At 42.6% G+C, this 12,228-nt stretch overlaps 2 protein-coding genes across 3 annotated transcripts in view; one reads left to right on the plus strand and one right to left on the minus strand.

Annotated features, from left to right (window-relative positions):
• The first annotated feature begins 2,454 nt into the window (after nucleotides 1-2,454).
• LOC147219002 (G protein-coupled receptor 35) lies at nucleotides 2,455-5,116 on the plus strand. Its single transcript, XM_086172982.1, has 2 exons — nucleotides 2,455-2,599; nucleotides 3,691-5,116. Exon 2 carries the CDS (start codon nucleotides 3,697-3,699, stop codon nucleotides 4,594-4,596), a length of 900 nt encoding a protein of 299 aa, XP_086029108.1. The 5' UTR covers nucleotides 2,455-2,599; nucleotides 3,691-3,696; the 3' UTR covers nucleotides 4,597-5,116.
• A 2,024-nt stretch (nucleotides 5,117-7,140) lies between these two features.
• The window catches only part of sema6ba (sema domain, transmembrane domain (TM), and cytoplasmic domain, (semaphorin) 6Ba), a 30,560-nt gene continuing 25,472 nt past the window's right edge, over nucleotides 7,141-12,228 (minus strand). For both annotated transcript variants that reach the window (XM_086173258.1, XM_086173259.1), the window contains one exon: nucleotides 7,141-11,484. In XM_086173258.1, the coding sequence (XP_086029384.1) occupies nucleotides 10,499-11,484 (986 nt within the window). In that variant the 3' untranslated portion in view covers nucleotides 7,141-10,498. The remainder of the gene's footprint in view (nucleotides 11,485-12,228) is intronic.

Raw genomic sequence — 12,228 nt, forward strand, 5'->3', positions numbered from 1 at the left:
GTAGTGGGTCTTTGTTGTCTTTTTTTTTTTAATTCAAAAAGTAGGGGCCTGTGCAGAAGTCTGCATTGCGTCACAGCAGGGAGTGGAGAAAACTGGAAAGAGGAGGGGGTGATCAGGGCCACAGGGAAGGGAGAAGGGTGTGTCTTCACTGACCTAGTTACAGCAATAGAACCCCCTGGTCCACCAAACCCGCCTCACGACTGACGTGTAAAGGGCACTTTCAAACAGTACCAGACGGTCAGGAATGAAAGCCAAGCTCAGACAGACAGGGGGCCAACCAACAGACAGGCAGACGGGAGTCAAGGAAATTTTGCTCAACTGAGACTGTTAGACAAATATATCTACAGTGATATACAAGATCCGGGTAGATCTGGGAAATCTCTCTGTGAAAACAGGATGAGCCAAAAGGGATTTAGAACAAATTAATCATAACAACGGACTGCATCTGAAATGCTGAACCCACATGTATCCTGTGCAATATTAGATTTCTGCCTTCGTTTTGGGGAAATAACATCTTTGAAGCATAAAGCAGCTTTTAATAAAATCAGAACATCGCTAAGAAATGCAATAACTGTAAAAAAAATACAAGCTGTAATTGCTCATAAACAGGATCTAATCTCACATTTCCTGTCCTTTTTAGGGGGGTCTTGTTAGAATAATGAACTCTCAAGGTTGCTGACGAACAAAGCACCATCAAATGAGTCTTATGAATATTCTGCTGATACTTGTTGCAAGAACTCACTGAGCCTCGGCCTTCCGACGTGCCTGAGAGGGCGCTGCAAATTTTCCTGAAAGCAAAGTGCATCGGCCAATAATACTTTCATCTATGGCAAGTAGAAAGACACCCCCATCCTCCGAAGCTTTCTGCTCTGTCATCTGGTTTTGTGTCATGTATTCTCAACTGTTCCGTAAAGCTTGCCCGAGACGTTTTTTTTTTTTCCATATTGTTTTTTCAGATTTCCATTCCCTCTCTCTTAATCGCCCCACTTGCTCGCAGTTAGTTTATTTCCACCGATGTTTTCCTTCCCTAGCTGAGCAACTTTTTATCCCTGAATTTTAATGCTGGAGTTCTCTCTCAGTGATATGCCAGATTTTGCAGCTGTGCTCTGTGCACTTTACTTAGTTGGACTGACTGGCTCAGCAAGCGAGCAGTTCTTATTGCCCAAAAAGAAAACCCGGAATTCATTTTTGGTCTCTTCACATGAACACGTGGAATATACATTTGTTTATTTATTAATATTGATTGGTAAAGCACTAAAAATGACTAGTTCTTCATTTGTGTTGTTTTTGTTGCCTCTCCTTCATTTTTCTCCAACAAAGTGGCCCGTCTGTCCCATTTGTTGCACAAAAGACACACATCTCTATCAAAGAGTTAGGATTTTAGACACTGTAACTCATCATACGGTCAAGATTAATGTTTACACCTTAGATTACTTGAACGGGGACCTACTTTGCTCACAACTATTTGTAACAATAACTAAACAGTGGCATTGATTCATTATGACTTTGGCAATATCCCCAAGGCTTTGTGCCATGAAATAAACACCCAAAACTTCTTCAAACAAACGAATCACTTCCTTGAACACGTTGGTACTGTCTAACATTCAGAAGCAAAGCAGCGAGACGTGTTGACGTAGACGCACTTATTATTTGCGGACACTGTTTGACTCCGTCTCATTAAGCAGGCTGTTGTTATGCAGCACCCGGATCGTGTGACAAAGGCATACAGGCTCGTGTCCAAACGTCCCCTCTCATTGCTCATCCACCTAGACCTAGACACGGTGATGTGGTGACAGATAACCAGATAACCGTCATGCAGCTATGTGTATCATGGCTACGTGAACATGTGGATACACATGCAGCTATGTGCATTATAGCTGCATGACATTTCGAAAGCATTAGCTCTGCACATTCCACTCGGTTTCCATGATATCTTATTGAATTTAAAAACATGTTAACACATATTTACTGTGTTTTATGAACTGAGGTTGAGATAGCAGCCTCACTGAATCTTATTTTCTTGTCATTCGTTACAAAGCAGCACAAATAGTTGTGAGATCCTCGAGAGTTGTTCCAATTTTTTTTCACAAAAATGTGACTGCGTGACTCCAAGGTTGTCTGTTGCATTTCAGTTCAACAGAAGAGAGCATCATTTTTTTCCGGTCTTTCAGACAATAGCTTTCCCTTCCTTCTCAGTTGTATTGTGTATCTTTAACTTCTGCTTATGATTATTACTGGTAAGACGAGCTGTCTCATTACAGTCTTGTCGACACAGCAATACTGAACAAAACATAGAAAGGAAACATGATTATTTATTATTATTTCAGTAAAATGCCCATCAAAATGTTTCTGTCACTATAGACACTGTGGCCATTTAAGAAATCCTTTGCCATCACTTCCAAAAAAATGAGAACAGAGCATTAAGAAACCGTCGCGTGACGCTTTGACAGACACTGTGCTTTGTGGTTTAGGTCTTGTAATTTACCGGAGAAGGAAGTGGCCAAACTGACACAACATCGAGAACTATCTTGAAAATTGTTGTTGGAAGCACCTCACTTTGTGTTTCGAGTGATTTATTCTTTCACTTACATCTAATCTGGTAAGTTTGGATTTCCCTTACAATATTTTCTTACTCATTAAAGATTACAGATGAGTCAACTTTTGCACATTCATTTTGACTGCATGTTTCAGTGTGTAGACCAGGCCTGGCCAACCTGTGGCTCCCAAGCCAAGAGCGGCTCTCACGTTTATGTCAATTTTTGTATATGTGTGGTTTTTTTTTGCCGTGCACAGAGAACCCCCGATGCGACACGCGGTTGAACAAGTAAAGAACACACAAACACAAAATTCGACATGCACTTAAGAGCCGCATGCGGCTCGGGAGCCACAGGTTGGCCAGGCCTGGTGTAGACCAACCGCTCTTGTGAACTGAGCCAGGCTTAAATAGACATAGAAAAGCTTTATTATCATTGTATACTGCAAATACAATAAAATTGAGCCTGAACAGTTGGGCAGATGTACAACTGTTAAACTATTTTATTTCCTTATGTCTTTAAATGTATTTATGAGATATGTATGGTATTTATGATAATCCATCTATCTTATTGTCATAAGCCCTACATTTTTGGGTGAAACTATTCACAACCCAATCTGTGAATCATCTGCGCGTGATCTGTAAAACTTCAACTGTTGTTGATAGTGAGGAAGTGAATAAAAAGGACAAAGCTGTTTAGCTAGTTCCTGCCTTTAAGCTAGATCATTTTTGCTGTCAGATCGGTTCTATTTATCTGTTTTCTTTAGAAGAAGCAACAGTTTTTCACTTCATCTGAGATAAGTGACAGACCGGATAAAAAATGGAAGTTGTAGTTTTGCGACCAAACTGGAAATCATAGACATTATCACTGATAGGACCTGCGTTTGACATCACATTCTTCCCGCATAAATACATACAGCTACAGTTAGCAAATAAGGGGTTAGACGGTCTCACAAGTCATAAAAAGAAAGATCTCATCCTGAAGGGCCAAGGAGACAAAAAATAATGTTTGGTTTTTAGCCCTGCCTCAAAAAAAAAACAACAAAAAAACACAACCAAAAAAAAAAAAACAGATACATGCAAAATAAGAAAATGACTGGGTTTCTATGTTTTTTCTTGACTTGCCCTGCACTAATAATGTGCAATTTCATTCATAGATAAACATGTGCAACATCACCAATGAAAGCTGTCATGTGACCCCACTTCAGGGTTTGGCGTACACCCCGCTGTTTCTCCTGGGATTCTTCATCCACGTGGCTGCTCTTTGTGCCTTCGTGGCCAAACAGATTTCTTGGACAGACACTCACATCTATATGTTGAACCTGATGATAGCTGATATTGCCTTCATCATCTTCCTGCCATTTAGAATCTATGATTCTTTTTTCTGCCTGGAGAAGACTTTATTGTGTACATTCCTTTTGTACACACATTTCATCAACATGTATGCCGGCATTCTTACCATGACAGCCATCAGCGTCCATCGCTACCTGGCTATTAGGTTCCCACTGCAGGCCAGCTCATGGAGGAAAAAGAAAGAGTCAGCCATTGCAGTTTGTTTGCTCATCTGGGGAGGTCTAGTGACAATCGCTTTTGTTTTCCGGGAGGACAATTACCCTCACAATCTTTGGACTTGTTATGAAAGATGCAAAGATAAACCCCTGAATTTGAAAATCCTCCTACTTATGGTATCGTTCGGCTACGTTGTTCCATTGTTTATTATTGTTTTTTGCTCCAGTCAAGTTATCTATATCTTCAAGCGGGATGGCAAGTCAACATCTCTGCAGCAAAACATTACTGGCATTATAACAACAAACATGGTTGTGTTCATTGTCTGTTTCACACCAATCCATCTGGGCTTTCTAATTAACTACTATTACCCTCCGCCTGAGGACTGGCAATCTACTCTTGTACCAGCCCATGTATACTTACTTGTGTCTGAGTGGATTTCTTCCACAAACTGCTGTTTTGATTCAATAAGTTATTATTTCTTGTTGAAAGGTTTTTTTTCCCCCACAATCAGTAGAGGCAGAAAATCTGTCTCCAATGGAAAGTCATTCATATAAACTCATGTGAGTGTCCCTTTAATTGTCACGGATGCTCACAGGATTTTATATGAATTCCCCAACTACGGGGCTGAAAGAGAAAGACAAAATGTGGTAATGTCATCTGTTATTATCTTGGCCCAAGAATTAGGCTTTGGTTGTTAAAGATTATTTTTGTGTCTTTTACAGCTTCATCAAACATGGCCAGCTAGTGAGGGGTATGACAGGCAACAAAGGAACTCAGTCACAGATGTTGTGGCTGAATGGTATGGGTTTTAAGCAATTCATCCAGCTACCTCTGAGTTCAACATTTTAAGTTGTGTTGAATATTAGTTGTAGGGTTTTAAGAGCTTGAAAGTTAGATATGGTAACAGATGGCATTAATCTGCATTGTAGGGAATGTAACATGCAGGAGGTTCACAGCATCTCCTGGAAGTGAATCATCGTTATGATAAGTTGCATCTTCCCCATTCTATCTAGAGGTGCAAATACAACCAACCAGTTTATTTGGCTGCATGGTAGAAATACCAAACAGACTGACTGTAATGGCTTTGTAATTACTTTTGTTAAATAAAAGTACTGTCAAACTAAACTATTCATCTAATCCCCTGTGACTTATTATTTTTATGCTGAGGTAAGTTTATTTGACAATAAAGGTATTCATTAAGACAAATGAGGTATTTTGCAGGAATATACAATATATGGCCAAAAGTAGTCGCTCACTTGCCTTGACTCGCATATGAACTTAATTGACATCCCATTCCTAATCCATGGGGTTCAACATGATGTCAGTCCACCCTTTTGCAGCCAGAATAGCTTCGTCTCTTCTGGGAACGCCGTCCACAAGGTTTAGGAGTGTGTTTATGGGAATTTTTGACCAATCTTCCAGAAGCGCATTTGTGAGGTCACACACTGATGTTGGACAAGAAGGCCTGGCTCTCAGGCGCCGCTCTAATTCATCCCAAAGGTGTTCTATCGGGTTGAGGTCGGGACACTCTCCAGGCCAGTCAAGTTCATCCACACCAGACACTGTCATCCATGTCTTTATGGATTTATTTGTGCACTGGTGCACATTCATGTTGGAAAAAGAAGGGGCCAGCTCCAAACTGTTCCTACAAAGTTGGGAGCATGGAATTGTCCAAAATGTCTTGGTATGCTGAAGCTTTCAGAGTTCCTTTCACTGGAACTAAGGGGCCAAGCCCAGCTCCCGAAGAACAACCCCACACCATGATGCATTGCAGTGCAAATTGCTCTGCATTGCACTTGGTGATGTGTGGCAGCTGGTCGGCCATGGAAACCCGCTCTATGTAGCTCCCTGCACACTGTTCTTGAGGTAATCTGAAGGCCACATAAAGTTTGGAGGTCTGTAGCGATTGACTGCAGAAAGTTGGTGACCTCTTCATACTAAGCGCCCCAGCATCTGCTGACCCCGCTCCGTCAGTTTACGTGGCCTACCACTTCGTGGCTGAGTTGCTGTTGTTCCCAAACACTTCCATGCTCTTATAATACAGCTGACAGTTGATTGTGGAATATTTAGGAGCGAGGAAATTTTATGACTGGATTTGTTGCACAGGTGGCATCCTAGCACAGCTCCACGCTGGAATTCACTGAGCTCCTGAGAGCGACCCATTCTTTCACAAATGTTTATAAAAAAAACAGTCTGCATGCCTGAGTGCTTGATTTTATACACCTGTGGCCATGGAAGTGATTGGAGCACCTGACTCCGATTTTTTGGATGGGTGAGCAAATACTTTTGGCCATATAGTGTACTTCTAGCATGATAAATTAAACAGTTTATAGTTGTGCAGTCTAAACATAAACCCATGCATTATTGTGTATCTGGGCCCTTCATCCTCCCCGGGCTATTCTTTCACTGAAATTTATCACAGTCTGTGTGACATTCAAAGGATCATTTAAAATCAGTGTTTATTCTAAACTCTGCCCCAATCCTCTCTACACAACACCCTATATTTGTTTCCACTCAATGCCCCCCCACCCCAATTCATAGCCTCTGCTGCTCGGTCAGTGTCCAGCTCCCTCTTGTGGTGAGCAAAGTAACTACATTGATCTGTTCTTGGGCGTTTGCCTGTCAGCAGGATAAAAGGTTGACAGACCGAAGGCACAGTTTAAAAGCGGTAAAGTATAGGATAAGGGTTTTTTATACACTTCTTTCTGCATGCATTTGAACACACACTTCTCAGGCAATCCTCTTTTTGTAATGTACACATTTGTATATGTAGAATATTATTCATATTGTATTGTAAAACCAAATAACACAACCTTGTGCCCCACTCACTTGTCTGTTCTGTTACTGTAGAAACAATACACAAGATAATACACTTTATACTCTATAGAAATAGGGGAGTTCAACAAGGCCTGTGAACCAAAGCACTTTCATTTGAGACGCCAAATTTGGATGACAAATGAATGATAATAAATAAAAAAGATAACTGAAGATGGAGACCATTTGTGCCAGTTGTGTGTACCTGTGTGTGTATGGGTATAAAATGATACAGCTTTAATTCAATAAGTGCACCAAGGAGCACACACAACATTAGCAATCAATTATATAATGGCATTTAATAGCAGTACTCCAAAGATTGATGATTATTATAACAGCAGTATTTTAGCGACTGCAAAACCTCTGCAGGCATCCGTCAAATGAGAAGACTCAGTTCTGGCTGAAGTTCGGCCTGCAACTCTACTCTAATAACAGGAAAAAGCTGAACTCTGCATTCAGCCAAAATCACGTAAATACTGTACATACATCGTATTCACAGCATTGTCACCAAAAAATAAAAACAAAATCTCACGCCTTGAACACAACCCTGTCTTGGAAATGATCTCCCACAACCAAAACGATACCTTCGGAATGATTATTTACACGATTCACAAATGGTACGGCTCCTTTTCAAAATGCAAAGAAAATAAGGTTTTTTTGTGCTTTTTCCTATTACTGCACAGTATAACGACAACAGACGGAAATAATGAGTACATTCATTCACTCAGAATAGTACTTTTTCAAGATCCTCCAGTATGGCAGTTGACTGGCAATGTCAGACAGACAATCACGAAATTATAAAAGGTGAAACAAATAAAGGACAAAAATAGAGTTCCCTCACGTTTCAGTTCATTTGAGGGTTTGCTTATAATCTACTTATACATCGTTATTACATATAACCTAATCTCGAATAAATACAGTTCATGTCATGTATCATGTATATTAACAGTATGATCATAAAGATCATGACAAAGTGTCTGTATTCATCCTTACATATTTACAATACATCACATAATGCATCCAAGTAGTTAATAAACAGACCCTCAAACACTGCTTCAGATCCAGAAGAATCAGTCAATTTGGAGGGAGCTGAGAATTATTTTAACATTGCAAGCCAACATCTAAAAAAACAATCAGCATGTAAGGTCAAGGAGTACATATCACAAGTATATTATCAACACAACAGTACTTGAGAAAGTTGCACTGTTGACTGAAATGGTCTTCATGGCACTTAAACACAAATTTCTCTCAAGTTTTTTTGCTTCAATAATCAGGCATCATTAAATCAACCATAAATATAGTTTGGCACACAGATGTGGGATAAAGACAAGGCAATTTCAGTCTCGGAGCGGGTTGATATGAGAGCTATATACACACATACACACACTTGCCAATTTCTAAGATACACCTTCAGAAAATGTTTGCAGAATTAGTACAACTGCCCTGCAATAGGCACTCCCCTCAGGACAGTTCATCTACAGGACAGCTTAACAGCACCACAAAGTACAGCAACGACGCTCTCAGACAGATTCAATAAAGTATTATATTCCTTATGAAGGGATAGTGTATTGAAGGGTTATTGCATTGTACTGCATGGGTTTTATCTAGCTGGACCAACTAATTGGCAAATGAGTGTCTGAAAACTGGTGTCCATACATTCATAGTAATAATGGCATGATACGTGGTTTATTTTCAAGCTGAGGTGTGACAGGTAGCACTTACTTATCACTTCTGTTTGTCTTACATCGTCATTTAATCTGAATTAAAGTTCACTATGTACAGATAAGCTCTATATTGCTGCCGACAACAAATTCAGCAAAGCCAGAGCTCTCATCGGGGCACGTGATGAGAGTGTTCTTGTCAGTACATCAAACTAGAACCTGAGGCAACGTTTTGATCAGCTAATTATATCGGTTAGCCAGTTTTAGGTTATTAACCCCTATTCACAGAGGGGTTTTTGGTTCGATTGCAGCTGAGATGTTTGCCGTTTCAAGAATACCGAAGTTCATTTTTTTTTTCTTCCGATAAATATTATGACCAGCTTCAAGGATCCCGTGTCTGTCCGGTTCTAAAACCAACTGTACTGAATTTTTTATTTCCACAGCTGTTGTCTGTGTAGCTTATTTCTCAGGCGCGCGTCTCACTAAAACATGGCCGACCATTTTGTGGCACTGGACACTTTGATGGGTTGGAAATATATTGTCCCATCTACCTGCAAGGAACATTACTCCCTACTGGCTGCGTGATAAGCCCTGGGTTTCAATCAACGCTACGGTAACTGTCACTTTGTTCGGTATAATGTCTGTGGGACTTTGACCCGCTGTGGGCTTGTGTGGAAATTTCACCCTATAAAACTGAACTGTTCTATAATGCAGCATTAATGAGTTGCGCCTACAAGTGGAAAAACTGTAAGGTGACAGTGAAGGACAAGGCTTTTGCATATTGCGTTGCATTCACTTTACAGTCCCTAAAACATCTCTCTCTCTCTCTTGCGCGATTCTTCTGTACTACTCTGACTTTCCAGTCATTCCTGGTGCAATCTTTCCAGATGTCCTTGTGGAATTATTGGTCATAAAAAAAAAAGGATTCGAGAGGTGGAAGGGATGAAAGGAACGATGGACGGCGAGATGCCGGCAACGTCATTACAGAGAGCATGCAGCTGGCAGAAATAGTGCTGACATTTCAGTCTAGCACACTTTTCTCCAAAGACATAAGTTATGTTCAAATACCCCTGCGATACAGGTTAGACCGTCAGAGGTATTCAGCACACATCATGCTTCCCATATACATGGAATACAAAATACCCACCTGTATGTACAAATACATGTGTGCATCACCGGTTTGTGTGCAGCAAGACATTTTGCATCACCTCATATATTGGATTGCTGTTTTTTGTAAGAATGACTTGAGTTTTTTTGTTGTAGCCACAAACAACTTCAGATATACAGGAAGGAATCATCTGGGATGGTGAGCATTTGAAATTTCCTCTCATGTTCCTGGTTATCAGGCCAACAGGTAACATAGCTGAGACCAAACGGCTGCCAGTCCTGTTAGTGTTATGCACGGCGGAAAAAGCTTCTCAGTCCTGCAGAAGTGGTCGACTCACTGAGTGACCCTAGCTCATCTGCACAGGGAAAGAACTCTAAATCCCCTTTCTTCATTATTCTTCCTTCCTTCCTTATTTCTTTCCATCCCTCCTTCCTCTCTAGTTGTTTATTTATTTCCTGCTCCCACTGTTCCTTTCTTTCTGCCCAGTCCCCACTCTTCTCCTCCCTTTTCCTGTTGCCACAGCGGAGAAGAACAGAGAGAGAGAGGCAACTCTGCAATGCAGACACAGCAACAACCTCGGCCCATCTGACCAATTAGTGTGAGCCAGGATATGACCGGCAAACCCAGCAGCCAGTCATACAGAGAGACTCGTGGGGTATAAAGGGGGTTGCCTGAGAGACTGACAGTGGAGAACCTATAGGTTATAAGATAATAAATGTTAGAAGAGAGGGAAAAAGGGGGATTGACAGAGAGAGAGGGAGAGAGAGAAAGAGAGAGGGAGGTAGGGAGTGCGGGAGGGAGGGAGGGAGGGGGGAAGGTCTATGCAATACTCCAAACACGAAAGGACTCCTGTTCCTCTCACTTGCCCCACAGTCATTGGCCATTCTGAGTCCTATCGCTGCAGTTCTTCTTACTCATCAGCTGGCTGAGATCCACCAGTTCGCCCAGCTCTCCTCGCTCCAGAGCTCCTCTCAGCAGAGCCCTGCTCAGGCCGGGGGTGTGTTGCTGGGACACATAAGCCTGACCGCTGGGAGTAGGTATGGTGGGTGGAGGCAAGGGGACGGGGACCATGCCATGGCTACTAAGGATGTATCCTTCTTGGGCTGGCCAGCGCAAAGGAAGTGGTTCACCATATTCCACCGGTGCACTGGGCGCCGAGACCACTCTCCGGCGCTCTGGTGAGTCCTGGGGTGTCATGGGGTACACGTATTCTCCTGCAGACTTCCTGAGAGGGGCCTTGGGAGTTCCCTTTCCTCCTTTTTCTTGCTTGCTTAAACAGACATAGTGCTGTCGCGGTGTGTCGTTCCCCCGGCCATCGCCATTGTGTCTCCCGACTCCGCCCTGCTGAAACAGTCTGGTGGTCAGGTAAACCGATGGTGGAATACGACAGGGTGAACCCAGACCCACCGAGCCTCCCCCCAAGTAGGTTTGGCTAGTGTCCCATCCGCCAGAGTTGGAGTCTGACAGTCGTAGGCCTCTGCGCTTTTGCTGGGGTGTGTGCTCCGGAGTGGGAAGAAAGCCAGGATCCAGCTCGCCCGACTTCACCCAGCCGTTGGGCATAACGAATAGGGTCTCTCCGCCTGGAGTACAGGGTCGTTCCCCACCTCCTTGTCGTGTCACGCTGAGCACTGATCCTCCCATGCCACCACCATTACTCAGCAGGCCCCGTTCACGCCGCTGGATGGATGACTGAGTGGAGTTGCCATGGCGACGGTTGGCCGGCTTGTGAGCCATGATCCAACAGACGGCGAGGCCAGAGAGTGCCGCTCCGATGGTGAAGGCAGAGACTGCGGATGCCACCAGCAGATTGAGGGAGACCAGGCTCTCGGGTTCGATCAGTAAGCTCTGCTGCAGAATTCCTAATGATTAGAAACACGTTTCAGGAGATTGAACGTCATACCCCGATAAACATCTACATATCTCGTATTATTATCCCAACCTCCTTTCATTCCATAATCAATAGAAGACTACTCATGATTGGTGAGAACTTCTAGCACTGCACAGTGATCCCATTTAAAAGAAGCAACTCTCCAGTCTGGCCTTGAGGCTCCACAGGCTCCTGGTTCAGAGAAGCCTGCACTTGTCATCAGTACAGCTCCGACCACAGCAGCTGACTCTCCTTTTCTTCTCTCCTCACACTTTCCATTTTGCAGCCTGGTCAGAGAGTCTCACCATGAAGCATACCATTACTTCAGTGTTTCCACCCAGCCCTAATCACTCCCATCTGCAGACACAGCAGCGCATACTCGTCTCTGGCTCGGCCTCTCCTGCATTCAAGGCTTAGATTGTTGTTCGTCGGGTCTGCTGCCTGGTATCACAGACATCTAGTGCTTTCAATTTCTGAGAAGGAAACACTAAACTAGGAGTCCATTGATCAATTTTAATAAAAGAGTGTGTTGAAAGCTCAGTATGCCCAATATTCTCTTTTTCCATTAGAAACTTTAGACTCTAATGACTTTAAAACTTAAACAAGGGAATCTCTTCAGAAGTGTTTCCTGAAAAGGAAATTACTTTTTGTAGTTTCCACTGAAGTTGGGAATTTCAGAATGATGTTCAAAGACACCCTCCTTGTTGCTGCAGGAGTGACATCTGAGTCCTTGAAC

The sequence above is a fragment of the Fistularia commersonii genome, chromosome 25 (genome assembly GCF_037954325.1).
Source record: "Fistularia commersonii isolate RoL2024-O1a breed Wild chromosome 25, RoL_Fcom_v1.0, whole genome shotgun sequence".
Lineage (NCBI taxonomy): Eukaryota > Metazoa > Chordata > Actinopteri > Syngnathiformes > Fistulariidae > Fistularia > Fistularia commersonii.